Source organism: Daldinia loculata (genome assembly GCF_022478755.1).
Source record: "Daldinia loculata strain CBS 113971 unplaced genomic scaffold F4817scaffold_3, whole genome shotgun sequence".
Classification (NCBI taxonomy): Eukaryota; Fungi; Ascomycota; class Sordariomycetes; order Xylariales; family Hypoxylaceae; genus Daldinia; species Daldinia loculata.
Genome location: NW_026054857.1, coordinates 493,784 through 521,712, shown reverse-complemented (window position 1 = coordinate 521,712; position 27,929 = coordinate 493,784). Strand labels below are relative to the sequence as shown.

Genomic DNA, 27,929 nt, shown 5'->3' with positions numbered 1-27,929 from the left:
ACTTGAGACTGTTTTGGCACATTAACCTGTTTTCAATTCCTCGCTCATCGTAATTGAATCAGTAGTTTAAAAGCGGACTTGATGATCAATACGATCTCAAGGTTATTTAACGAATATTCATATTCTTTGCTATTATTAATTGAGTGGATACGTTTGGCGATGGGCATTTCTCTCGTAGATAACTTCGTTAAATTGTATACATTGCCTTTTCCATAACTTTTTAATTCATAACTTTTTAATTCATATGTACAACATCAAATCGTTTCCGCGCCCAAGACTCATCATCTCTACCGGCAGGAAACGTCGTGTTATAATACAGAGGATCGGTTGACGAGCCGCTAAATTTACATGATACGGCGACTTCCAGGGCCGTATGACGTGATGCCTACATTCGTAAAAATCAATAATAACTCCTATTGTCGGTAGATTGCGCGCGACTATCGACTTTGGACCTTCCTGTATCCCGTAGCTCGATCTGTGATTCATTCAGGGGTCGAAACCCTCCTTTACTAGCTGTCTGCTTGTTGCCAAATGTTGGTGGATTTGATTGGGAGTCATAAGTCGTAGTCTTGGAAGTCGAAGTTAAACTAGACCATACTTTTGTGACATGCCCTGCAACGAGCCTCATGGAATGGCCGAGTGCTGGTAGCGATGCTCCGATGAGGGCGACAGTAGGCTCGACTTGAGACGGGATCCAAAATGTCTCGCCATAACCAGCGAACGACCCGGCAATAAAGCGCGAGGCGAGGTATTTGAAAACTGAGATCTTCTGTTAGATAGATAGGATAAAGATGAAAAAAGTCTTGATAATACTGACAGACGGGATCCGTAACCACAAATCTTCGGATGCCGTCCACAAACAGCGCCAACTTCAATGCAGCAGCAATGCTAGCCCTACATTTTATATAAGTTTCTACTCGAATACTCTGGAGGGGAATTGCTCACGCTGCACCCAACATGAAGATTACCATGATACCAAGACGTCTTCGCCAACCCATATTGAGCTTCACAACGGGGAATATTGGGAATAATAGTAGAACAACGTCGTACGCTAAGCTAACGCTGTAGAGGCCGATCGTCGAGTACGTATAGTATAAATCGTTGCAGTGTAGAGGATGCTGTAGAGGGTCCCATGCCCAGTAGAGTGGTTGGCAAGCCCAAACGGGTGTAATGGAGAAGACCACGACGTAGACGCCCTGCAAGGCTAAGAATGCATAAAGAACCCGCCTGGTCGTTACATTGTTACCGTGTCCAAAGATACGCAGGTAGAACAGGGTGATGGAAACTCGGATGGTGCCTGACATTATAGGGTATAGCCATGCCGTCGCTACGATTCCTTTGTACCATAGGGAATATTCCTCTATGGTGATCTCCCATAGAGGCTTATCGACTCCCGCATTGAGGTTGATGTAGGCTGCTAAACTCGACCAGCCGATGTACAGTATCTATCTGATAATGAGAAGAAGCGATCGAGTGTAACGAGGTGTCTTTAACTTACAGTTGCTGGTATGATGGCATAATCATCCGGTCCCAAATTCTTGGATCGGGCTCGGAGTGTAAGGCGTGCTACCACGAAGCCCGTAGTAACAATGCAGAGGGCTATACAGGCGGCCGCGATTCTATACACCTTATGGGTGTCGTTAACCTCCGTGGGAAAGGGTATCAGTTCGTCCAGAGGCACAAGTGCAGCCATATCTTGCGATGATGGGCGGTAACACAGCAGTCAAATTAAAGTAGAGGCGATCGAGTCCAACTCTGGATGAAACTTGGGGGGTATGATTTGGGGGAGAAAGGTAAGCCACCTCAGTGATCTCATAGGCGCACCAGACTCGCCTTATAGGATCGTACCTTTTTCACGGAAGGGTATCGCAAGATTCCTCTAACATGTAATGCGCCGTGATAGTCAAAAGTCCCAAACACAACGGCGATGCATAACTCCTTCGAATGAAACGCCCATCTCTTGATATGAAATATTTTACTGTATGAGGAATATCTTAGGTCTGATTAAGACTATTGAATCTACCCCGGAGACGAGAAGGCGACGAGCCCAGACATGTGAGATCCTACATCAGACGAAAAGACGACCCCTCCAAGACCCTCTAGGTCGTGGAAAGGTAGCACTGCGTCTGGAGCCAGCCATGCTGACGCTTAACTCATCATACCCCCCATTACAACGAGCTGTCCAATAGAATACCCGGAAACAAAACCGTTAACACAACGGTTCCATTACGGTTCAGGTGACGAGCTATAATTCTTATCTTAACGTCCCGCCACTTTAGGACTCTTCTATTTAAAGGATGACTAGTTCAATTCTGAGCGCCTGGATATCGTAGCGAATGCTACCCAATTAATAAGTACTGCTACATCCTACTAGTTCCTACAAATGCGCCTCTTTCTAGGCATTCACCCGAATGCTTCCAGGCCACTCGCCTGCTTCATTGCCACTATGTGATGTAACTTAATGCATCAGAAGCGTGGGAGGGTTGGATAGAATCTTGTATATACTCGCTGGATATTACTTATTTAGTTACACAAATTAATCATCTCGTCAGATTGAGTGCAACTCCCTGGTCTCATGATTGGTTGTAGACCGACTCTATCAGATGGGTATGGATAGCGAAGTATTAGCAATTCATCTACTGAATAGTGAGCTAGAACGAAGACGGATGGTATAGCGAGGCTTGCTAGTATTCAAATCTACGATCGTTCGATAAGCTTAACCATCCTACCAACGCCTCTTCCACCGAATTTTCATATCCCGGTCCGGAGGGGTCGATACCGTGCCGGCGAAGTCTTTACTGTTCCTTGGTGGCCGGTCAGACTTCTTGCCGTCTAAAGTTGTCCACTCGATGAATTCTATGTCGAATTTAGACACTATGATAGCCAACCCCATGATGATTTGTTGCCTCGCAAAGTGCCGCCCAGGACATACTACATTGCCTCCTCCTGTTGATGTAACTGTCAGCCAATACACTCTCGTGGTAGTAATAGATTATACTTCTAAATTTTACTGCTAGGGAACTCACCAAATGGAAAGAATGAACTAGGACGAGCCTTTGCGAAAAATTCTGGTTGAGTGATAGGATTTCCAGATTCGTCTTTTCCTTCCACAAGCCTGATATGCCTCCCCGGCCAGAACTCAGATGCTGGATGGCCGTTAATAGCCCAAACGGCCTCTTCGTAATGAGCTACGTCCGTAGGAGCCTGTATTAGCGACCCCTTTTCTATACGATAGCCGCCAATAGAAATAGTTTCCCGAGCCTCTCGAGTCAGCATAAATGATGTGTGCATGCGTAGGGTCTCTTGGAAAATAGCCTGTAATAGGGGCGATGCTAGAAGTTTTTGCGTATTCATATGGCGTTCTCCGGTGTTTGCGTCAACTATAATGGCTTTTTGGGCTTCGTCTCGTAAATCTTGTAAAAGCCCAGGCCTCTGTAGAGATTCCATTATGGCCCACGTCACCGACGGAACGCTATTTCCATTGATCCTGCACATTGTTAGCACGATCTATGCACCGTTACTCCAGTGTAGAGTGTGGACTAACCCAAACAACCTCGCCATGGTGTGGCCGGAGGCAGTTTCGATTGAGAGGTTATTTTCTTTCATCCATACTGCTATCTCCCGAGAAACTCGCGCACCGAAGTGAACGTCCCAGTCTGAATCTGCATCAGGCCCATTCCAGTCGAAATTGGCCCATGCGGCGTTAAGGTACTTCGCCATCATTGCACGCAGTTCGTCTCGTATCTTATACGGCCGAGGGGTAATAAAGCTAGGTAAACCCCAGACTAGCTTCCCAAGGTTAGCATCTAAGCCCCAGAGAGCATCAACAAGGTCCGGGTTGAGCTCAAGCATTCGAGGTCCAAACATGGTGATGACGGCACACTCGGGTATAGTGTATCTCATAAAAGCGAAAAGGTTGATAGTGGTCCACTCGGTGGTAGGAAATTCATCAAGCCGCTTCGCTAGCACATCGAAGAAATGCTGGCCTAGTTGGTTGCTGTAAGGAGGTTGGGTGAGATATCTGTCGTAGATCTGATGTTCCGTATGCCACAGACGCTTTTGATCTGGGCTGGTCATTGTGCCTGGTATGGGAGACGTCAAGCGACCAGTTTTGTCGTCTGCAAATCTCTTAGACTCCTCTTTAGGCACCCCCCATAGCTTATCTATAAGAATAAGAGGTACTATATTTGAGTTCAACGATGAATTTGTGACAAATAGCTTCTGGACAAGATTGGGCCCTGTTATCCAATAGACAGGTCTCAAGGCCAGGTTAAACCTAATAACTCTCCTCTCCCGTAACAAGGGACTATAAAATTAGGTAGTTAGTTTGAAGTGGCAAATTGGAGTAGCCTGGGACGAAGAATCTCACATGGCCCTATCTAGAAAAGCTCCCATGTTGGTCAAGTTCTGGAAAGTGTTGAATATAAAAGGGATAGGATCTTTTAGTTGCGCTGGTTCTTCCACTTTGCCGACAGCATCCGTTCGAAATATAGCAGCATAACCAACCCACAGAATAATAGCGAGTGGAATGGCGAGGAGTCGCACATCCACCACGCTGGATATGCGATCATTGATAATATGAATATTGTCCATGATCGTTCACGAGAGTTCACTTCGTGCTAAACTTCATAAATCGACCTTTACTAATGATGCAACTCATATTTGGCTTGTGGAGGGGCTCCCGACTTATAAGGCAGTCTTATTCAAATTAATGTTCACATAGCCAACATGTACCTTTGGATTCGTATCCATATTCACATGTAGAGATCAGCAACTGTAACCATGTTCAACTATCCGTAGTTATTGGAATAACCGATATAAGGTCCATGTCGGATGGTCCACTTTTAGAATTGCGGGCGCTAAACTAACAATAATAATGGTGTTTGTTGACCAAAATGCTCACCGAACAAAATAGCGAGGCGCTTTGGCGGAGTGGTTAACGCGATGCCCTGCTATATTTTCGATATACCGGTAGGCATTTCCTTCGGGAGCGCAGGTTCGAATCCTGCAGGCGTCGCTTCTAACAAATGTCATCAAATTTCATTTTTTACCTTTTATTTTCAATGGATGGTTTCTTCTTCTTTTTACTCGTTCACAACTTCACATTCCGTTTTATAAGGCAAGCAACTTCATTTCTAGTGTCCAATTAATTAGTCTAGGGAGGAGCGAAGATTCTAATCCCCGACTTAATAATCAATCATTTTTATGAGAAGACCCGATAATTCTAGTTAACTACTGTTTCTTTTATAGGATCTTTTCATTTCGAAGATCACGATGTGTTTCTTATTAGCGAAGAGATAAACGAATCACGTAGTTGAATACGGCGTATATGCACACTCGGTTCTCAGCGAACTCATCACGGTCGCAATCTGATTCGCTTAACATGTTGAAATTTCATCATCGGTCTTTAGACGACAATACTTCGCGATAACATATCTTCTCATCTTGGGAATAAATACCAGGTCAATTCCGGCGGTTATGTTTGATACTCGTGAATTCTCATCAGTTCAATTCCTCATCTAACCGCCTACATTCACGGATAGCAACATCAATTAGAAAGCCCCTGAAAAGCCCCCTACCCGAGATACTTATCTATAATCCCAGTCATCGCGGCATTTCTTAGGGATATCCACCTATAAGTGCCATTGACGATGGGGGCAAAACCTCAGGCTATCGAGGTGCCGAGTAAACTTCAGTTTTCTCGCTCCACGAGAATCCTACTCTGGGTCATCCTACCGGCCATCTTTATCGCTCTCGGTATCTCATCACCCCTGACGGCGCTGCTTTCCTTGTTCGTCCTAACCCCGACGTTCTTTCTGCTACGGTATGACCGCGCGCGTCCCGTAGACCAAAGGACGGATATCGAGACCTTCGTTTGGACGTATGTGCTCGTCGGCACCGTTGGCGTTTTCGCTGTCATTGTTGTCCAGTCCCTCTTATTTTACCTATTCAGCTATGCGCTGTTCCCGTCCTCGGCGCCTACCATTCTCGCCGAGTTCGCAAGGGGTGAGGGTGAAGTCGCTAGCCTAAATGCCGAGACGTTAGCTGCGAGGAGACAGATAGCCGGTAGTTGGCAGTATTGGGCCTTCATGTTCTTGTTTGCGTACTTCGGTGCTAGTATTCCGGAAGAGCTTCTCAAGTATTCTGGATTGGTATATGCTCGACGTCGGGGGCGCATTACGCACGAGCATAACTATATTACGTTGGCAGCTGCAGCCGCTCTGGGCTTCAGCACCTTCGAGAACATGGGGTTCATCTATGCTGCCGTGCAGGAGAATAAGGGCGTTGCGCATCTTGCGTTAGCCATTGTTGAGCGCGTACTTATCGGTTCGCCCATGCATCTCATGGGCGGCCTACTCATCGGCCTAGGCACCGCCGGCCGGGACTTCCGCGGGAAAACCTCGAGTCTAGCACATATCATAGGTCTTCCCGCCCTCATCCACGGGGCCTGGGACTTCTCCCTATTTGGCACCAGTGCCTTAAACGGGAATGTTGGATGGATCCACCCATACGGAAAGTCGTTACTGGTTGTTCTCGTTATTGCTATCATCGTCGAAGGTACGCTGCTTCTCGTGGTTCGGAGACGATTTGCTACCTGGAATTCTCATGAGGTATGTTATTTTCCGTAATACCTAAGCTTGAGATGGCTAGGTCAGCATAGATTGGATTGAGACTAACTTGCAATAGAGTAAAACGAAGTAGATGGCCCACGAGGGGGAATGTTAGTGTACGAAGGAGAATGTATTTTATCGATAGACTCAGCTCAGTACTTGAATACTTAAATGATACCCTGCTCCTTATATCGCACGGCCTATAAGCTCCTTGCTAACATATTATTAAAGAGAGTACATGTTTTCTTTTGTAGCTGTTAGCATCTAATAACCAAGACCCAGGCTGAGAAATTTCAAAACTATTTCAGAGCCAGCTCCTTAATAAACATATCAGCTGCCCTTTCTCCAACAGCCAAAGCAGTATCGTTAGTGTTCGCTGCCACATTACGGGGTGCAATACTAAGATCTGCAATTTTCAGGCCCTGGACCCCATAGACGCTTAGACTGGAGTCAACTACACCCCTTTCAGCTTGTGGGAGCATCTTGCATGTCCCGAGCGAGTGCCAAGTGGTGCTCACGTTCTCACGTAGCCACTTTTCCAATACGACCTCGTCGTCGGCTGAATATTCGATATCAGGCACGTCGGCGGGAAGTGGGCCGTCACTCAACTTAACGCTCGCAGCACTCGATTCAGTCGCGAAGGGCGGATGGCACTGAGCCATCTCGCCGCGGTACGAAGCCATGCGCCGGATTACCTCACGTTGTTTCTTGTATAGCCACGCGTGCTTCTTGATATCAAGCTGGCCCTTATCCGCGAAAAATCCCGTCTCAAAATCAACAGGGTCGCCCACGTTAGGGCCTGTGATGTGGATATGTCCGCGCGAAAATGGATAGACAGTGAAGGCCGTTACTGCAAGACAAGGATCGCCAGTAGCGAGACGGATATCCCCCGGGAAACTATTCGCTAGTTAGAACGACTACCACAGATGTTTCAGAAGTCCTCTTAGAAAGGTCTCACCCGGCGATTACGTTAATGATTCCCAAGGGCTTATCAGGACATTCCTTGAACTCCTTATCCCATGCTTTCTGGAACTCGGGTCCAAGAGCAGCGACCTCGGCATCTGTTGGCCGCACTTTGGCTTGAATTTCCTGGCCATTCCATCCTAGCATTTTCTCGTTATTCTTCACTAAATCCTCGTAGCTTCCCATGCGACCGAGCACGAGCCCATCGAGCGTGTCCGTGGGGGCTAGGACATTGAGGTATGGATAGCCAAGTAAGTGGTGATCTTCGTACCCATTCCCAACACCGGGAAGGTCGACTACAACCGGAACACCAGCATGTTCTAAGACATTCCTCTCGCCGATACCCGATCTCTCTAAGAGAGACGGTGTGCCACAGGCTCCGCAAGATGCAATTACTAGTCTCCTTGCCTTCACACTGCGAGAGACCTGATCAGTATCGTCAGGGTGAAAGAGTGGGTTGGGCCTAAACTCGACTCCTACAGCCTTCTTCTCGTCTAGTAGGATACGTATAACCTGCGATTTAACGAGCACATGCAGGTTTTGGTGTTTCCCGTCGCGAATACGGGGGTGGAGATAGCATGATGCTGCATCCTGGCGCTTGCCGTCAGGCGAGATAAAACGCTTGGCTCTCCACAAGGCATTGACAGAGTCGAGGTCTGACAAGTCCTCGACCTCAGGCCAGCCTAATTTACTTGCCGCCGCAATGCACTCATCTGCAATCTTGGACGAACTATATGTGCCACGAGATATGTGGATTGGGCCGTCGTTGCCGTGGACGCCCTTCTCGTCTTTACCATGGTATGTTTCGAGCTGCGAAATGAGTATTAAGTAAGGGCTTTTAGCATTAGATAAGAAGAATAGTCACCTTTTTCAAATATGGTAACATATCATCCGCTGACCATCCCGGAGCTTTCCACGAGTCCCAGTCGGATCGCTGAGCTCGACTGTACATCATCATGTTAGTAGACGAGCCTCCCCCAAGCACACCACCAGCTGGCATGATGAGAGCTCTGTCTGCCACCTCCGAAGACTGCTTTGCAATGTAGAAAAGGTTTGTCTTGCTATCGGGTGCGAGATGTGACATGAAAAATGCAGGATGTTCAATAGTAGGCATCTCATTGTTTGAACCGCCTTCAATCAACAAGATAGATAACGCAGGGTGCGCATCCGCAAGCCTAGAGGCAACGACACAACCAGCGGTTCCGCCTGGTTTGTGACGTGTTTGTTAGTATATTTCCACAAGCATAGGTTTTTTTAACGAATGATTCGTACCTCCGGCAATGATGACATCGACTTCGTCAACCGCCTCCGGGAGTTTCGTGCAAAGCCCCATGATGCTAGAGAGTATTGTAATCCTATAGCTTAGTTGATCATGAACTAGGCATAAATTAGGACTCTAACCGCTTTGAAGATTTGAAGGCTGTTATCCGGTTCGAGGGGAGGGATTTACTCGAAGGCTGTGTAGCATGTAGGCTACACGCTCCTAGGGGCCTCTGCACGAGGGCAAGTTGGATATAAATAGATTGTATGATCCAATCGGGTAAAATTAATTACGCTATGGATACTTCACACAGTAGTCTTTGTTGCGTCTCTGTTGGTGCAGTCGTCGTATTTAGTATCCCTTACTTACCAAGTCGCTACCCTTAGTTACCGGCCCCCTCAGGCTATCTCGCTCAGGCGAAAATTTAAACCGAGAATGTTCTATTATCGACTTTCGACTTTTAAAGTATATGGGTGGCATCATTTACCTTAGGTAAATTTCTGCATCTTAATTTTAGATTCCGTAGAGTCGAGCCATCGTGTTGCTTGTGTTGTAGAATATCATAGCTTCTTTACTCTAAACAAACACCGTTGCCGTCAAGGCTGAACCTTTCCTGTTTGAAGGTGATGATTCAGTTACTATATACAGAGCTGAGAGCAATAAAATACTAGGTAAAGGATATGTACAGGTAGGTGTCCATCATCGGTGCATAGCTTCGACACGTCTAATGCACTCTTATTTCGTCTTTCCCTTCCCTGGCTTAACTCCCATTCTTAACTCCTATTCTAAGGAAGTTACCCTAGCCGCGAGGCAGAAACTTAACCGGGCCCTAGGTAAGTTAACTACAAATACGCCATGGATGGACCCCTTTTAACATACTGATTCTCGAACAGTCTACTTGATCGAACACCCCTTTACACAGCTAGTATGGATGCCGGAGTGAAAGGTCACCTGATCGAACCCGAATAACTTCATTGTTCCCTCGTTTCAAGCCAACACGTTGTACAGAAAATCTTCAAGCTGCCCGTCATCTACAAATCACACTTTTCTTTTTAAGCACGGCACGCGTTTTTTCCTCCGCATACCGAATAGGCATTTACTCAAGATAATCTCCTGCCCAACGTAGTTCATACAATCCAAGGATTCCGTAATAATTCCATTACCTAGAGTAACAAAAGCCACAGCGTTATGGCTCCAATATCAGTTAGAACATCACTAGAACTTCGCACGGGTATAGGAGCCCAGAGAAGCTATGGTGGTGAGAAGGGGATATCTTCAACATCCGAGTCCCGAAACCACCGGCAATGACGAACCTGGAGTTGAGCGGGGCGTCAGGGGCTTTAGATCGCTTCTCGTTGTTCTAGCAGTCTTATCTTCAACTTTCCTTTATGCGCTCGACAATACCGTTACAGCAAATGCACGGCCTAGCATGATTGAAACCTTTGGCAACCGGTTTGACATGCTTCCATGGCTTTCCGTCTCATATCTTATGGGAGAGGTGGGCATGAATCCTGTGGTCCGTCTCTGAGTACATATTAATTACATAGTCCTTTGATTCATAGGAACTAACTTGGCACAGGGGTAAGCTCTACAAGCTTTTTAATCATATTTGAGATCGGCTCCGCAGTCATCGGCTCCGCACAGTCGATCGAGGCCGTTATCGCCGGTCGAGCCATTGCCGGCAGCGGCGGATCCGGGATTTACGTCGGCACTATAAAAATCATCTCGGATATGACTATGGAAGCCGAAAGGGCAACATACTTGAACTATGTCGGTATGTGCTGGTGCCTTGGGACCATCCTCGGTTCTGTCATTGGCGGTACATTTGCCGACTCATCGGCTACTTGGCGATGGGCCTTTTATATCAACATCTGCATCGCTGCAGTTGCCGCGCCGGCGTGTATTTTCCTCGTCCCATCATCTCCTTCTCGTGCTACAGGATCCTCATAGGCCTGTCACGAGGTGGAACTAAACAGTATTGTAACAACTTCGTTGTTCCGCGAGGAACTCTAACCTAGCTACGGGGATCTATGTCTATACATACTGAACATGTCCTTTGTTCTACATGTTTCATCTAGAATCCTGACATTTACTATACCTCATGACAGTATGGTAGTTTTCGTGTCGTATATCAGGTGGTGCCAAGTGTGAAAATTAAATGATACTCGGTACCCAGGATAGTCCTTTCGGACCCTTCGAACGTTAACGATTTCATCACAATGCAATCGCTAAAAATTCCTCCTTAATACTAACACAAAAATTAACAAGTATATCGTTTATTTCATGAAGTCCATTGTCAATTGCTATGGACGGAAATGGTATCAAGTCTAACCCAGAAACCCAATACATGCGCATGTATCCCTATGGTATACCCGCTAGGTATAAATTCGTAAAACACCGTTGTATGGTGAAACCCATACGAGCAAGACCCGCCAATATACCTCGTGAGAAACTTCGTGCATTCAATGATACCCCGCGAGCGAGGATGCGTAAGGCAAGCAGGTAGCTTAACTGCTCAAACCCCCTTCGTCGTGAACAACAGAGGTGCGCCTCTCCAGGTGCTTCGTAGCTTCTTCGATATCCCGGCCTTGCGCTTCGGCAAACCTCTCGGGTCGGGTTGTGGAGGTAGAGTCGCGGTCCTTGTGGAGGACCAGGGGTGGGTTATCGCGGTAGTAAGCATCTAGGTCCTCCAGAGTACGGTTGGCCGTCTCGGGGTAGAAGAGCCAAATAATGGGCAAGAATAGCGCGTTTGTCACTGTCCAGATAATGTAGAACTTCCAGCCTAGCTTTTGGATACCGATGGGTGTCACTTCGACGACGATGAAGTTTGTGATCCAGTTCGTCATGGTAGCAACAGCAGCTCCCTTTGTTCGCATAGGAAGACTATAACAAATCAGCAATTGCCCCTAAATTTTGAGGATCCCACAAGCTATTGTTGCTTCCGAGAGAGTCTTGAACTTACGAGTTGATTTCAGTAGGGTACAGCCATGGGATACCCAACATTCCTAAACCAAAACCCATATAATAGATGAAGAACCATACGACAGAAGCCTTAGATACTTCAATCTGGTGAAGGTAGCCAGGTTTCTCCGCGAAGTGGAGTAGGACCGTGACAAGCAAGAAGCAGACTAGTTGGATTGCAGTGGAAACCATCATCATGATGCGGCGGCCAACCCTTTCCACAAGGGGCGCTGCTATCAAAGACGCGAAGAGGTAGGCGACTGATGCACAAGCAGCAATAAGACGGGCCATGCTCTCGTCTAGCTTAACAGACTCGATCAACACGGTAGGAAGGTAGTAGGACATGATCTGGTTTATGTTAGCATCCTGAATTTGATTATCCAGTCTAGCTCTCCTATGAAAACGGTTGGGGTAAGGGATATATAGTGTGCGTTCTTTCTTAATTTCAGGGTGGTGAGGGAATAGACGTTAAATTCGAGTTAAGTTACTCACTACCTCATAGTTAGCATTTGTATAAAATAAGCTTCGGATTCAGAATAAGATGCCTTCTTGTACGTACCATTAATGCCACCAAATTGTTGCATAGCTTGAGTACCAGAACCAAGGATCAGTCGTCGAATTGTTTTAGTTCCGGATTTGGTACGACCTCGGAGCAAATCACCCCAGTTGATCGCGTTTTGGCGCTCATACTCAATGCTGAAGACGATTTCTTCGCGCTCGGCGACGATGTAGGGGTCGTTAATCGGTTTATCTTCCAAATCCGCCAAGATCTTAATCGCTTCGTCCTCTTGACCATGTGCAAACAGCCATCTATAGCTGGAGTCAGTAAATCGCACGTATCAAGCAGTTTCAATGTAGACAAAACACTCACCTGGGCGACTCCGGTAGCCATGGGACAGTAGAGAAGAGAACGATGCAGAAAACGAGCTGGAGAGACAGGGGGAACCGCCATCCGACGGAACCTCCAACGAATGACATTCCATAGTTAACCCAATTACTCAAGGAAAAACCGAAGATGTTCAAGCCCATCTCGATCATGACAAGCATTCCTCTGTTATCCACTTTGGAGGTCTCTGTTTGCCAAACAGGGGCAGTAGCTGTGTTGATTCCATTTCCGATACTATTCCACAGGTCAGTTTAATAATTAATTTGTATGAAGTCCTAATGGTGCATACCCTGTAACGATACGGCCGACTATCATGTGCGGAACGCTGAAAGAGCTTGTTTGGAGAATAGCGCCGACACTCATGATTGCGGTGCCAACAAGTACAGTTTTCTTTCGGCCTATCGTCTCTCCGATGTAGAATGCGGTGATAGCACCCAGGAAGCAACCGATAGTATAAATCGAGGTGATGATTGATAGAATGCTTGTATTCTCCGGGCCATGTAGGTTGTGGACGTCTAGATAATCTTTCGAAATAACAACACCGCCTAAAACCAAGGCATTAATACCGATACGCTATGTATCATTCATGCAATGGCTACTTACTGAAAACACCTTGGTCATAACCAAAAAGGGTCATGTCTGTAGCGCAAGCGAGCTACGATTATTAGCTCCATATCATCTATTCGGAAATAGGTGTTATTAGCTTACAGTGATCCAGAAGGTCAGCCATTTGCCCTTCAGCCCAAAGTAGGGCTCTTTCATTCGTGATACTGCCATCTTGTTGTGAGCAACTACAGAGTTGTGTCTGCTCCTTAATTTGTACTCTGGAGACAGACGAGGAGAGATTTGTAAAGAGGTAGTTAGACGTTGTCAAAGCGGAAAACAGAACAATGAAGTACGAGTGGGCAGATGTTCTTTATGTACAATGGACTCGCAAAGTACCATGAAGTACATACCTAGGTCTAGTATTGTACATATTCCCGTATTTGGCTAAGCCGCATGAGTGACCTGTGACATGATGATATGCCAGGCCGGTAATGGATAATCCAGCAGGGGTTTTGCTACCGTACATGATCTTGTGCTTCATCAAGTTTTTGTACACTGTCTGACTGTAAAGTTGAATTGTCCAATTAAACAAGGTTCGCGTACCGGCTGTGGGGGTAACAGCTGGGGGTAAGGAACTGGGGGAGTCTGGAGATGCAGGGATTAGACTTCGGCGCCCCACGCGAAAATTCCACTTAAGCCCGAACGTGCGGAATCAGGTGACTCGACCTTGCCGCATTTGATCAAGTTGAGGCCATTAACGGCTTTCCAATTAGCGGTGTTATTGCCACAGTCGTCCCTTAGCCAAATAAGCACAGCCGATTAAGATTTGCCCCATAACGCCGAGATACATATATGTCATAAGACGACTGTTATTCTAAACTTAGGTACTAAAAAAGAAAGTTGTTCCAGCTTGCCGAGAACGATACCCGCTTAATTATCTCCACTTGGCAACATTTTTAACGGGGACTCCGAAAATGGGAACGAATGAGGCGCGTGAATCTAGACCCTCGTGGTATGGAAAAGTTGGGTGGCCGTCTGCATTCTAACACCCCAAGATCTCTCCACAAACTCCAGTCGCAGCTTGTTGGTAGCGGAGTGCATTGAAAAGACTTTGGGGTTCCTCCGCATCCAGCCGGAAACATTTGGGGAAACCACATGACCTCATTTCTATGTCGAGTTTGACAGAATAATCCAAACCCCTTCGTAAGTACCTAACCTATCTATGTACCTAGTAAGCGCATTGGGAAATACTACATTTTCTACATCTTATGCGTTTCTTCTGCATTTCTACCTAAACTAAGCCCAATAAGCCCATTGCGGCGTACATAGCGTAGCACAAGACTTGAGCCCAGAACATACGTCATAGCGCATAAAGTCGTAACCGTGGGGCCCCATTTCGGAGGGTTTGGGGGGGTGTTGGGGCTGCAGTAGGAGGCTGAAAAAGAACATTGAAATGAGCAAAAACCGTCATCTGCAGAGTTGCCTACCCCTCTACCCCTGGTTATGTCCTACATAACCACGGTCCATGGATGAAAAATCCCGCGTATAACGCACTTACGCGCAGAAGACCCATTATGATCCACAGAACGGTCGATTCATCGACATCAGACTGTCACAAATCAGAAACCAAGTATTGTAAGAAATGAAGTTTATTTGCACACGTACCTGTTTTAGTTGCATATGCCCAGCTGCTAGTAATCGCAGCCGGCGGTATTAGTTGGCTCGAGCTAACAAACACTCTATTATTCAAACCAATAACAATTTAGCATTTAGAAGTCTATGTATGGTATGACCCTGTCTTAAGCGCAGCAGTAGCGCGAACAAGTGTAAGCGAGCCGTGGGACTTAGTGGAAGAGGCTCTAAAAGACTTCAGGAACTATTCAGGGGTTATCCAGGGATTACTCAGGGGCAGATTTGGATAATGACTAAGCTAGTTTATCAGGCAAACGAGGCCAAGAAAAGAATGACAAGAGACACGAGTCATAAAGGTCGAATTCTCTCAACTAAGATACATGCAGTAGTCCGTTACTACTCGGCGTATTGATAGGTCGAAGTCTAGGTATAATAGATAAGGTATTAAACACATTCGTAATATATTTCGCAAAATCTCGTGCAGAGAACTGGTTCTAGGTGCATAGAGTCCCAGCCCTGTTCGATATCTTATTCTTGGCATTTCTCATACATTAGGTGCTGATTTGGTCAACTTTACAATACTGATTCCCGCCCGCTGGGAATCATTCGTATGCAACAACTACTGGACCCGACCCGACCCGACCATTCAGAACGGGATATACTCCCAGCCGGTAAGAAATGCTACCCACCCTCACGCGTTGATGTGTATACCCAAATAACATAAGACGTGACATCGTTCACTTTCTAACACAGTCCCGATATATCTTCTAGTGAGGCCTAGGCAATGGACGATCATGAATCTTACATTGCGGGATTAATGAGTTTTCGCAATTGCTTTTTGTCATCAGTTGAACAATCTGTAAGACATGGCTATAATGTTGAGCTGTCGGGAAAACGGAATGAGCATAATGCAGATCCCAACTAGGAATCTTGTCTCACATAGCACTAGTCTGACTGCCGCATGCATAGTAGCATAAGACTTATATTTAAAGTCAAATATAATTATTGTAATTGTTATAGTCATTAATAATGAGTACGTTAATCTACTTGTATAACATAGTGTATGATACCGACTATAGCTCGCAGATAAGGAAGAGTAAACATTAAGTCGTACATAACATCTGACCGGAAACGGCCACAACTGCAGTGTACCCCAGATATGATTATTCATCGTGTTACTTCACTAGAAAAGCAGTAATAATAATCTACTAGAAACCTAGACGTTTGCACTATATGTTGATACGCAGAACTTTTTTCATGTCGTTATTAAACCCCTAGTCCACGGAGAAAACGCGGCGGCTTGGTATATCACACTAAAAGACAGTATCCCCGCAGTAGGTATAAGATTTCTCCAAGATCTTCAGCCAACATGCTTTGCGCGGATATAGACTATCTAACCCTGAGTCGATCCCCCTCGTAGAAGCACGATATTCCTGCTGTTAGTGCAAGAAGGAATTCGTTGCTATATCAGCCAATAATATAGTTATACTAAGATAGCCTCGAGAGCAAGGGTTCGTCTATAACAGGATCTTGCGCACTTTCTAAGAGCCTTAATTTAACAGTCATTTCTACATAAGTGGAGGTATGCCCAACCCTAGTGAGCCTTGCGAAACGGTTGGCAAAAACTACGAATAGTTGACCAATGTCTACTAAACCTACTGCCGAATTTAACTTGGTAATCCCTTAATTGCCAAGGGAAAAATGGTGCGCCGGAGCGTACGTCCAGTTTTCGATACCCCACCGTCGCCGCCCGAATTAATTTAATTATCCCAGGAATAAAGCCCACCGGTCTTCCCCGAACAGTCTTCCGACTCGTACAGCAGCCCAATATCGGAACGAACCGCTCTCATATATCACCTGCAGTACCTCGCACGAGCAGCCAGACGGGTAGAGCTTTTGGTGTAGCGTCGTCCTTGACTCCGTACTCTGTTTCTTTGCCTCAGACCACTTTCCTTCGAGGACACATTCTTCCAAGACTCATTATTATCTACAATTTTAAGGGTTTGACTTCGACAATACCAATCCTTCTTCAAAAGCAGGTCCCAGCTATACTCTATGTGGTAGATAACTTCATCTAACCCCAGCTTATAAACAACATTCGACTCATTTACCTAACTTCTCAAACTACATTCATCTCGACAGAATATTAGCCGTATAATGTATTTTACAAATTAAATTATCCCATCTTTGTTCATCTCCTTTAATACCACGAGATTCTTCTTAAAATATAGTGTGGGCGACTGGTAGATGTAGTGAAGATAAGTTACCGGTCTGGATTCCTGTAAGACCTTAGGTCCCAGTTATGCCGCGAGCACAAGAGATTGAATTTATCAAAGGCCTTAATATTAGAGAACATCATCGTTGTCAGTAGCGGCAACTCTCCACGTTTATAACACTAAGATGTACTTCATGAAACCCTTTCCAAAGTTGTTGTGTCCACCTAATTTTAAAGGGTTACGTCAAAGAGGTCTTTAGACCAAACCTACGAATCACAATAAACAGTGACCAGAAATATACCGGTATTAAAGTGCATCAAGAGGTCTGCCAAGAATAGTCATCTTTATAGCCGCAATCTCTAGTTAATAAGTTTTATGAGTGCTCACGCGATATTGTTACTTCCGCACTATAAGACTCGGGCTGTGACAAGAGTATTCACTGCAATGAAAAGATTCCTAGTAGCTTATAATAAGGGACTAAGACGGTTCCGCTGAAATGTCTATTACCTATAGTTAACATCACCCAATATTACTACTATATTAAACTATTAATATTCTCAATAAGGGGTAACATGTCTAGCGTGACATTCATACGTGTCTTGGGTATGATAGATGATAGGCCTCCTCTCGCTAGAACTCATTCCGACCCTATTATTTTGTAACAGCTAGGGCTCCTGACAAGGACTAAGTGTCGAGTTTCTATAACCTCGAGGCGAAGTCTTTTTACCCCTTTTCAAAAAGGGGTAGGTAACCACCGACTGTTGGCAATTCCTAAGGATTCGCTAACTAAAATATAATTTACGAGTTGTAATTAGCTTAAATAAACACGAGAAACGATAAATGTCTAGAGCGATGCTATTTGTACCTACCTACCTATTAATCAAGCCTCTACACCATCTAACGCTCCTCGCGATTGTGTTGTTAGACGCACAGAAAAAAAAGAGTTCTTCAAAATAAGAAAGCCAAAAGCCAAAACCAACAAAAAAGCTAAGACCCAGAATCCGAACCACCGCATTTGACCCGAACAGTTGGTCTACCTGCCGCCCTGCCAGCAGCTCGAACCCAAAGCCTCGCGAAAAACCCCTCGAGGGATTATTTCTAGCTCCACCTCAACAACCGCTAGGCCACGACCATGTTGAACCTAGGCGGCGGCTGATAAGAGATGGAAGGAAGGTGCTGTATTGGCAGTTATAAGTTCGACTTCGTTGCTAGGTAACAGGTAGGGACCGGTCCGCCAGACAACTGGAACTGCTTGTCAAATCTGGGATGACACATTCACTAGAGGCAACTGGCTGAGGGGGCGAGAAGAAGATACAAGTAAGGTTATTCCGGCTGGGTAGGTACCTACTTTGATGCATACCTCCTAATAAAGGGGGCACGAATAGAGAACACGATATATTTCACACCACCTCGTGCCTAGTTTATTGGACTTGGGAATGACATGGCATATTCATACATCACGGGACAATACGTACCTATATTTATCAGTTCAAATATTAGCGTACTTACAATAACTTTCTCATGTAACCCTACAAATACACTTGGAGCTTCTGCTCTATTCTACAATAACTATTATTTCTCCCACAATAGTCGACCAGCAACCTCGTGAAGATACCCGAGCTTAAAGGATTGCTTAATATATATAACAGGCAATATATATTCTGCCCTCATCCTGTTAGACAGTACATACGCGTTGACATATGCCTTGTAAAGTACAACTCACCAGGATCTTCAACAATATAAGTGGAGATTTTACCCAAAGAAGCGAAGTATCAGCACACTCGAATTACTATGGCAAGATACAACTTCAGATGAATCTCGTGGTTTCTAGACGAGCTTTATCATCAACAATTACCTATTTAGGCAAAGATTAAGCCAGAAACTTCAACCCGTCTTGTATTTACCATAATAAATAAGTTATGCTAATACTTATTAACTATTTCAAGTAATTATCTCCACAAATATTGTTGAAGATCCTGGTGAGTTGTATATCTGCTTCTTTGGCATACTACCGTAGAATATAGCAACCCAATCTATCAAACAACATAACGACCCTAGCACAGTATACCCTTTGCGATTTTTAGTATCTATGCCGTACCCTCAATACCCGACGTGTACATAGGCCCCCAGTTTCCGCTAATGCAAATGTAAATACAGACAACCGCACCAACCCAGCCGATCAAACCCAAACCTACACTCAATTGACTTAAACTCGCGCCCTGGAGTAGACTGTTGAAGTATAATATACAGTCACACCAAGCCACAATCGATATGGCTTATGAGCTGAGTAGATCCTTGACGCTCATACCTCGTCCCGAACCACTGCTAGCCATCCCCCTACGATCCACATTAAGCATCAGAAGTGCCGCAGAGGCTTCCTGATCTATCTCCTGCTGGGGTCTTAGAGCCGGACTAGTGAGGGTCGAATGTGACGTAGATGCGGTCCCCATATGTTGTGGATACCCCTGAGGACCAAAGGCCGGAGAGGTATTATTAGACGGCCCACTATAACTGTAATGGCGATACTCGGTGGAGATAGACGAGTAGGAGTGATGTCTACCTCGAGCGTCTTGTGCTACTAGCGCCGGCGATATAGACGATTGATTAGAGCGCACAGGAGTCTGCGCATAGACAGGTGACGGCGCTTCCGAACCCGTCATTTCAACATCGTCTTGACCTTCCTCGTCATCATTATCCTCGTCCATATCATATGCGTCAACATCATTTGACGGAGTCAGCTTGAACTGGGATGGGGCTGGTGTGGCCGATTGATCATCGCGTTGCTCCTTTAACTTGGTAATACAATCTTCGAGGTATCGCACATATTCGATAGAAGCCTGAAAGAGCAAAGATTAGTACGGAATATTGTTATAATCTAGGTAATATCTTTAAACGGACGTACCTGAAGGATAGCCAGCTTGTGCATCTCGCCGGTGCAAGCGGGTATCAAACCCTTAAGCACTGCGAACTCCTCATTCATCTTAGATCTCCGACGGCGTTCAATCAAACTATGGGCCGTCTTCCTAGCAATCTTCCTCCCCGCGGCGCTAGTTGCTGACGGCTGTTTCTTCTTAGACCCGGTACCGGCGGCACTCTTGCCGGTGGTGGCAGGTGCCGTTTTATCTGGGGAAGGCTGCTCAACCGGCTCTTCCTGGGGATGGGGCTTCATCTGAATGATCCTGCGGGATCTCGTCGGCGGAGGAGGCAAAGCAAATGTCTCCTTTTGCGCGGCAGACGAGCGTCTTCTCGACTTGACTGTCTCGCTTGGTTGGACCGGGTAGGTCGTCTTAGTAGATGGCGATGGCGATACAGGTGAAGTGTTAGCTCCAGAATTGGGTTGCTGGGACTTCGCATTTGGCCCTATAGCCGATGGAGGCAGCTCAAAAGACATCTGTAAAGTAGAGAGCTGATGTGAATGGTCCTGGCCCTTGATCTCGGTGGAGGACGCCGGCGTTGGCGGCATCTTTAGGCGCGTCATTCTGAATGAGGGCCTAATGAATGACTTCTCCAAATGGTCACACGACAAGGCGGGTTGATACAATGTTATCTTAGACACAGCGTTCGAAAGCCTGCCAGCCGAAGCAGAATGTATTTACAATTCAATTTCTAGCTCGGTTAAAGACCCGGTTTCAAATTCGAAAGTCGGGTGCCGCCGTGAATAATGGCTAGGCCGGGCCGTCACGTAGGTGTAAGGCAACAAGGGATGTTTGCCGCGATAAGGAGAAACTCTCCCTTGCTCATAGAATCATGGCAAGAGGTTAAAGGAGAGAATAATGAAGATGACGATGAGGTCCTGCTTCCGATCATAAAAAGGTAACTTGGGGAGGGGTCAGAGTCTGGATGTATGTTGGACATGGCGAAAAGTTTCATAAAGGTCGTCGAAGCATTGAAAGGTGTCGACTCGAGGCACGCGATCAATTAGAGCTCTGACATTGGTTGAAGTTAATGAGGAGCCAATCAGAGACGAGAATGAAGCAACGTGCTATGGTGGATTGGCCTGTGCAGTCCATCCCCCATCCCCCATCCCCCATGTACGACATCTAAGTCTCGTCTCGGCTTTCACAACCTTCCTGATCCTGGCGAAGTCCTGGTCGGCAGGTCCTTTCGAACTTGAAGAACTCATTGACAAGCCCCACAGTCTCATCGGCGTCTTATATCTCCTTCTTTCCGCGTCTGATGAGATGAAGCCATTGGTTGGCTCTATTCTCAACTTGAGAATCTCAAGTCAACCTCGACCCTTGCCACGATGCGAACTGGAGCACGTGAATTGAGACCTCGCTGAGACACGAGACCATTCAAATGGTATTACGGATCTAAGAACATGGACGGGAAATACCTATCCAATGATCGTGCCGGATCCTCTTGCAGTTCAAGTCTGAAATCCATTTTTCCCAACCAGCCGAAGCGATTACGACTTATGTAAACAAATAGTTGTTTAGCTAAGGGAAGAAGATTGAGATGGAGGGGAAATGCAATATATGAAATACTGTCTGGTGAGTTGAGTTATGTAATCCTCAACAGATCGTTATGACGAAAACTTGATGATTAAGTCAAACAGCATGACTAATTGCAATTTTTATATTAAAAAGCACGTGCTATAATTCCGGTTAGTTCAGTCTTGTTATGCTTATTTCTGCATTCGTATTTCGTATGCTAATTGGTGCATGTCTACGATATAATCGCGTTTGGTAAAGGAAGAAAGCCACAATGTCCTACATAAGGTCTAGATCGTTCGATATGCTGACGACAGCATGCAATATCATTGAATTTCAGCTCGTCGCGTCGCTTAGGTGCCTTCTTATCTTGGGTGGCTTACCGATATCGTAAACAATGAATAAAAAGGTCTCTCTTCTACGTTTCTAGAAAATTATCTAGGCACGCAGGCTTCTATAACCAGCGGAGGAATCATGCGACCATTTTCCTTTTTCGGCGCGTTGCTGCTAGGCCGTGACACTGTTACAGCCGCCGGCAATCCGCAAGTAGTCGACACCAAGAATAATGTTACGTATCGAGGGTTCAATCGAAATGGTGTCGAGGCGTTCCTGAATATCCCGTACGGACAAGACACGAGCGGCCCGAACCGATTCAAGCCCCCGCGAGCCTTCGTGCCAGAGTCAGGTAGCATAATCGACGCTGTATCTTATGGCCCCGCGTGTCCCCAACCCCTGGGAAATGACATCCTCCCGCTAGGATTTACTAACACGACCGAGATATCGGAAGACTGCCTGAACTTAAATGTGATCCGACCTAAGTGCCTGCGCGCCGGGGACCGGCTTCCGGTTCTAGTCTGGATTTATGGCGGCGGCTTTTGGTCGGGCCAGAACCGGGAGATCACTACTGCGCCCGATGGCATGATCCTTGAGTCCGTCGCAAACGGACTTCCCATCATTCACGTAGCGATGAACTATCGTCTCGGGGGTAAGTAACACACGTCCCTAGTAAACCAGGTGAGACATAACCGATATTAATGTAACCATGTCCAGTCTTTGGATTCGCACAATCCAATGCTCTTGAGGCCGAGGGTTCCGAGAACGCCGGGTTGAGAGACCAGCGGCTCGCTATTGAGTGGGTTCGCGATAATATCGAGTACTTCGGCGGCGATCCTGAGAAGATCACCATCCATGGGCAATCATCTGGAGGTAAGTCGCCCTCGAGTTTATTATCCGCCCCCCTTTCTAATCAGATAATACAGGCCTCGCTGTCGGCATGCAGATTATGGCTTATGGTGGAAGCAAGCCAGCTCCGTTCCAGCAGGGAATATGCGAAAGCCAAGCCCTAGAGCCGGGCATCACAGCAAATTTCACTATCGATGCCTTACAGCTCGTCGTGGATTATGTTAGTTGCAACACGAGTGCTCTACATTCGCCAGAGACGGTAGCGTGTTTACGGGATCTAGACATGGATACTCTCTTGAATGCATCAGCGGCGACGCTCCAATCCGACATCGCCCACAATATCGGCGACGTCTGGTTACCAGTCGTCGATGGCGATTTTCTTCCCGCTCCACCGTCCCAACTTATAGCCGAAGGGAGATTCGCCAACGTAACGGTCATGATGGGCTGGTGCGAGAACGATCTAACCATATTTACAGACACCGGCATCTCCACCCCGCAGGACACTCGCAGTTTTATCCAGACATATATCTCTTCCGTGAGCGACGCCAATATTGACGAGCTACTTTCATTATATCCATCTTCCGAATTCGCCGCCGATCCGACAGCTAACCTGTCAAGTGAATTCTACCGTACAGCGCGCATCTTTCGGGATATCCTAATGGTATGCGAGCCGGTATACTATGGAGCCGCGCTCGCGGCCAAGGGCAATAGCGTCTATCTGTACGACTGGAATCAGACGATCCTAGATCCCATCTTAGAATACGCATATGGTGTGTCGGGGTTAGGCCCCATCCACACGTCCGAGTTCGCATACATTTTCGGGAACATATCACACTACAACGTCTCTAACTACCCGTTCAATCCCACCCCCGAAGATTATAGCCTTGTGAGCCGTGGCTCGCGGTCATGGTCGACATTCACGAGCCGCGGAGTCCCAGGCCTTAAGGGCCACGACACGTTCGAAGGATTCGCGCCCTCTTTTCCTGTGGGTGGCCAAGGCGATGCCGATGGGACGTTCTCGGTATTCGTTGCGGGAGGGCCAAGCGAGGGTTTCTCGGCCACTGACGGTCCTGGATCCAGACCCGAAATAGCCGCACAGAAGCTAAAGGAGAGATGCGCTTTTATCAACTCGGAAGAGATCATCAATAAGCTTTACTATTGATTTATATGTAGGTAGGTAGATATTTGATATAATCGCCACTTATATGACTACCTACATACAGTCGCATCCTTACAATTGTACTTGATATGGTAATATATTTATGTAGAGCTAGCAATTACGAACCTAAAGTTTCTTGTGCTAGGCCGGGTCTGATTAGTGTCCTCACGATACGAATATATGAGTGCATCAGATGAACGAGAGTCTTCGCTCGAGATACGGCTTTTTGCACTATTGGGCATTCTAATAACGACGTACATCTAGTTTTAATCCTCGTAAAATCCTGTTCTTTAGAGAGTAAGATCGACGCCGTTGATATGATTCATTAAATTCCCATATCTAGCTTTCCTTACCAGGTCTTGACGTATAAACGCACAGCAATACATAGGTAAATACCCAAGGAGACCGGTTTTAGAGTATTCTAAGACGTTAAGATGCTTGAGTCAGGGGTTAGAATAGATTCATCCTTCTACTAAAAACATAGACATAGGTAAACGACAGTAAACATATTCTTAGACGTGCGAGATATACGTAGGCGGAGGTTCGTGCGGCGTTTCCATCACGGCCAGTTCGCGAGTGCTTGATTGATCGTTACTCTCAAGTCGGATCCAGCTTTCCGTAGGGCGCCAATTCTCACCGGCCCCCTTTTCTGGGGTTTCGTTCAGGTTCGACGTCTGACTAGGTCTTTGATGGTCTTCGGTCCTAGTGCTGAACACCCGGGTACTGAGTATCCTAAATCTTTCGTATAGACTAAGTCTGGGAAGAAGGGATCTACACATAGGTGCGCAACAGCAGATGACACCGCATGCTTGCTGGATAGTTGCCCATATTGCGTCGAGGATATTATTCACATCTGTAAGGGATTCGATTAATAATAAACTTAGGTAATTTGATCCCAATACATTCGAATACTTACAGCTGTTGCCAAAGGCCTGGGCAATCTTGACGAAACCGAAAACTCCAGCCCTATATGTTCATGTCAGTGGTCAACGGCAAAGCTCGGCAAAGCTATAGCTTAGGCACTCACAGCCCCCCTAACGCGAATAAGAAGCACAGCTGTATCTTGACTACTGTCTTCATATGCAAAGCTTGAACCATCCAAATAGCCATACCGACCAGACCAAAGTCAAGTAGCGAGTTAATGCTCTCTCCGCCAGCGAGAAATGCCGGATTATTGATGCAGTGGCCTGGAGCTGTCGGAGTCCATGCCTTCTTCGGGGGTATGCAAACAAAATAGTGGACTAGGTATGTTGCGATAGACCAGAGCAATTGAATAGTACCGACGATCCAGACCCAGATGACAAATGATCGCCGACGAGAGAAGAAGCGATAGTACAGGAATAGGAGGCTGAATTTGGCGAATAGCTGCTGAAGGCAGAATTGAGCAACTAATACGTATATTGCCTAAAGTGATGTTCAGAGTTAATTGAACTTTGTTTAGTCAAACTCCCCTCCTGAAATACTATTATCAAGAGAAGGGAAATATGTAAACTTACAACTTCTATGTTATAGAATTCCTCTTTAGATATAGCCCCAGGTTTAAAGGGGTTTCTCCCATTGAGGGTGACGAGAACTAAGAAAAATGATAAGCGTTAGAAACAATCTACTGTCATAGAGAGCATCGTATACGGCAACTCACCATACAGGAGGCAACCCCCGGGGGCTGCACAATAGCCCGAGTTTACGTAACAACCCTTACGTAATCACCTAGCTATACTATGTATAGTCCCGAAGTTATCCCGGCCACACCTTCCTAGGCCCTAGGTTCGATTCCTCAACCTCGCACCTTTATTTGTTTTTTTAATTAACGCATGACTTAACAGGCAAAGTCAGCGGCGCTTCGCGCCGCTGCCTTTGCCTCTATCGAAAGCGAAAGCGAAAGCGTAAGCGAAAGTCTATCCCTTTTGTTTTTGGTGGCCTATCGCCAGGTCATGTGGTCAGATCACGTGCGGCTACGTATGTGGCTACATATGTGGTCACGTGGTGTTGTTATCTTATCTTTCCAAAGCCCATATAATATAATGATGCACCCAATCAAAGCTATTTTAGCCTTTGGAGCTGGTTTCGACGAAAATGCCAAGCCATGCCCCACATATACAGGTCGTGCACCCAATCAAACCGCTTAAAAAGTGGTGCACGTGCCAGATACTGCCCATTGAGTTACTTTCCTATTTGGGCCATGGAAAAAATTCGACACAATAACCCCTCGTAAACTCGGGCAAAGTAGCAAGGCAACATATATCAAGTAAAATATCAAAGCTAGTAGAGCAAACCAGTCTTCCCATCCAATTCTACGTCTATTTCGTCTTGTAGCTATAAAGCGGAGGGCAGTAGCTGCGACACAAATCGGTGCTGTAATGAGGAATACGATAAAAGCAGCTGTTTGGTGAGAATCCTTGGAGATTTCAAATCCCATTTTAGCATAGATCTCTTATGCAGTTCCTTTTCATCCAGACGAGTTGTGCGTATACTCGATGAGTTAAATAGAAGTAGCGTTATATATCTTAAAGACTCGCCGTAGTTTCCATACTTAATTCAAGGAAGTGTCGGACCTGTATGTTTTGCGATAGGTAATATACGGGCATGACTGAAAATCCTAATAGACAAGTACTTGGACTATGGATAGCCTTCCATATCAAACAAGAATATAGAGACAATCATGTAGGCTAGATAAATGGAAGAGCCACCTAGAGCGCTTATAAGGTATTGTAGTGCCGCACGATGACCTAAAGGATTTGGCTACATATAAGACTTGAGGCGTATTTCCTACCCATCTATTCGCACGTAGGATATGTATATGTATAGGATATCTAATAAAAGCAAGCTTAGCGGCCGCCAAGAGGAGTCAGCGTTGTGTTACTCTATGATATAACTCCTTACAGTTCAGGTGGTGTTTTCATCCTCAGGTATTGCCTTCATAAGCACACCTCTACTTGCACTCTTCGTAGTATTCCGGCGCCGAATGTACAAGTGAACTAGCTGAGATATATCTAGTATATGGTCAAAAGATAAGTAAATCAGCCTTGATTATATAGTTCCGCATAAATAGAATACGACTGTCGTTATGGCGAAGCAAGTACCTTACAGGAAGCCAAGCCGTTTGCTAACCAGCTACTAACACGTCCATACGTACCTAAGTGACATCACCACTTTACCTTGCCTTAATATAAACGCACGAAACCACGGCGATAGATACCTACTTAAATAAGTTGTAAATTATCTAAGCGTCGAGTTCGTACATATGAAACACATAACGGTGCATACAGGTATACCATTTTAGAGTGAGTGCATGCAGGCACATCAATAATGGGAGACGTAGACTGGGAGCACGCAGGGCGGAACGATCCTTCGGGGCAAACCTAGCCCATTAGATAGATATGCCTGCAGTAGTCAGTGCTTACATCGCATAGTCTGGATCGTCCAACCTAGCCATACAGATCTTCGCGATCAACCACGTGGGAGGTCTTCAGGGACAACTGTGACATATGTATCTGCATATATACACCTTAGATATTTGGCTTGAACGTCGGCAGGTAAATCCATCGGAAAGCGCAGTGTTATTATAATACATCGGACACCACCCCTCATGCTTTGACGGCAAGGCTCGATGGTAAGGCGTTCGGAGCTAAATGCACTACATCTTTATAAAACGGTGTGGTAGCTTTCTACTTTGCTCGAATCGTAATGATTAGATTACCAAAACGTGTTACGCGGCGACGTTAATAGCCTGCGTTGTGCTAGGGTTATAATCAAATAACAATCGTCGATCCCCCGTAGCCTTACTTCGAAGTCTATCTTCACAGCCTCTGCTGTCGTCGTACTTGGACTTTTCAAGTCAAGAAATACTATAAGATAGTCCTAGACTTAGTTCGTCCAAGTCCTAAGAAATTGTATCAATCGATGAACACTATGGATGTAACTTAGCCCTAGCTAAAATGCTCCTTTGATTTGCTTAAGGAGGCGTTACATTCGGTATTGGCCCCATCCGGGACAAGACTCAAGAAACTACTTCCGAGGCTTCCGGTTTTTATATTCCATTATCGTTCCGAGCCTCAAGTCACCCTGCAAGGTAACCCTAT

The 27,929-nt window shown here is 46.0% G+C and overlaps 9 protein-coding genes and 1 non-coding gene across 10 annotated transcripts; 4 read left to right on the top strand and 6 right to left on the bottom strand.

Annotated features, from left to right (window-relative positions):
* Window positions 1-8: 8 nt before the first annotated feature.
* On the bottom strand, window positions 9-2,048 carry F4817DRAFT_324727 (uncharacterized protein). The gene is made up of 4 exons (XM_049301668.1): window positions 1,499-2,048; window positions 946-1,445; window positions 818-894; window positions 9-759 (listed from the first exon to the last, which is right to left on the bottom strand). Exons 1-4 carry the CDS (start codon window positions 1,691-1,693, stop codon window positions 401-403), a joined length of 1,131 nt encoding a protein of 376 aa, XP_049163218.1. The 5' UTR covers window positions 1,694-2,048; the 3' UTR covers window positions 9-400.
* Window positions 2,049-2,509: 461 nt separating this feature from the next.
* On the bottom strand, window positions 2,510-4,733 carry F4817DRAFT_324724 (putative cytochrome P450). The gene is made up of 4 exons (XM_049301667.1): window positions 4,370-4,733; window positions 3,545-4,306; window positions 3,027-3,487; window positions 2,510-2,946 (listed from the first exon to the last, which is right to left on the bottom strand). The coding sequence occupies exons 1-4, from the start codon at window positions 4,591-4,593 to the stop codon at window positions 2,726-2,728; spliced, it is 1,668 nt and encodes a 555-aa protein (XP_049163217.1). The 5' UTR covers window positions 4,594-4,733; the 3' UTR covers window positions 2,510-2,725.
* Window positions 4,734-4,909: 176 nt separating this feature from the next.
* F4817DRAFT_324723 (protease prsW family-domain-containing protein) lies at window positions 4,910-6,801 on the top strand. The gene is made up of 2 exons (XM_049301666.1): window positions 4,910-6,611; window positions 6,688-6,801. The coding sequence occupies exons 1-2, from the start codon at window positions 5,652-5,654 to the stop codon at window positions 6,700-6,702; spliced, it is 975 nt and encodes a 324-aa protein (XP_049163216.1). The 5' UTR covers window positions 4,910-5,651; the 3' UTR covers window positions 6,703-6,801.
* Window positions 4,919-5,017, top strand: F4817DRAFT_t13. The gene has a single exon. It is a non-coding gene; the product is annotated as a tRNA-Ser (tRNA).
* On the bottom strand, window positions 6,802-9,137 carry F4817DRAFT_324722 (putative alcohol oxidase). Its single transcript, XM_049301665.1, has 4 exons — window positions 8,847-9,137; window positions 8,440-8,780; window positions 7,570-8,384; window positions 6,802-7,508 (listed from the first exon to the last, which is right to left on the bottom strand). Exons 1-4 carry the CDS (start codon window positions 8,905-8,907, stop codon window positions 6,911-6,913), a joined length of 1,815 nt encoding a protein of 604 aa, XP_049163215.1. The 5' UTR covers window positions 8,908-9,137; the 3' UTR covers window positions 6,802-6,910.
* A 950-nt stretch (window positions 9,138-10,087) lies between these two features.
* F4817DRAFT_311742 (major facilitator superfamily domain-containing protein) lies at window positions 10,088-10,785 on the top strand (the record flags this gene model as incomplete). The annotated part of the gene is made up of 2 exons (XM_049300036.1): window positions 10,088-10,355; window positions 10,415-10,785. 2 exons carry the CDS (start codon window positions 10,088-10,090, stop codon window positions 10,783-10,785), a joined length of 639 nt encoding a protein of 212 aa, XP_049163214.1.
* Window positions 10,786-11,072: 287 nt separating this feature from the next.
* On the bottom strand, window positions 11,073-14,108 carry F4817DRAFT_324721 (putative MFS sugar transporter). Its single transcript, XM_049301664.1, has 7 exons — window positions 13,391-14,108; window positions 13,286-13,337; window positions 12,972-13,227; window positions 12,668-12,916; window positions 12,357-12,606; window positions 11,798-12,144; window positions 11,073-11,718 (listed from the first exon to the last, which is right to left on the bottom strand). The coding sequence occupies exons 1-7, from the start codon at window positions 13,457-13,459 to the stop codon at window positions 11,343-11,345; spliced, it is 1,599 nt and encodes a 532-aa protein (XP_049163213.1). The 5' UTR covers window positions 13,460-14,108; the 3' UTR covers window positions 11,073-11,342.
* A 4,829-nt stretch (window positions 14,109-18,937) lies between these two features.
* F4817DRAFT_132809 (uncharacterized protein) lies at window positions 18,938-20,654 on the bottom strand. Its single transcript, XM_049297766.1, has 2 exons — window positions 19,979-20,654; window positions 18,938-19,913 (listed from the first exon to the last, which is right to left on the bottom strand). Exons 1-2 carry the CDS (start codon window positions 20,552-20,554, stop codon window positions 19,353-19,355), a joined length of 1,137 nt encoding a protein of 378 aa, XP_049163212.1. The 5' UTR covers window positions 20,555-20,654; the 3' UTR covers window positions 18,938-19,352.
* Window positions 20,655-21,983: 1,329 nt separating this feature from the next.
* On the top strand, window positions 21,984-23,853 carry F4817DRAFT_355991 (alpha/beta-hydrolase; the record flags this gene model as incomplete). Its single annotated transcript, XM_049305729.1, has 3 exons — window positions 21,984-22,494; window positions 22,560-22,715; window positions 22,769-23,853. 3 exons carry the CDS (start codon window positions 21,984-21,986, stop codon window positions 23,851-23,853), a joined length of 1,752 nt encoding a protein of 583 aa, XP_049163211.1.
* A 509-nt stretch (window positions 23,854-24,362) lies between these two features.
* F4817DRAFT_311737 (uncharacterized protein) lies at window positions 24,363-25,492 on the bottom strand (the record flags this gene model as incomplete). Its single annotated transcript, XM_049300035.1, has 5 exons — window positions 24,363-24,703; window positions 24,767-24,816; window positions 24,878-25,254; window positions 25,347-25,423; window positions 25,486-25,492. The coding sequence occupies 5 exons, from the start codon at window positions 25,490-25,492 to the stop codon at window positions 24,363-24,365; spliced, it is 852 nt and encodes a 283-aa protein (XP_049163210.1).
* Between the last annotated feature and the right edge of the window lie 2,437 nt (window positions 25,493-27,929).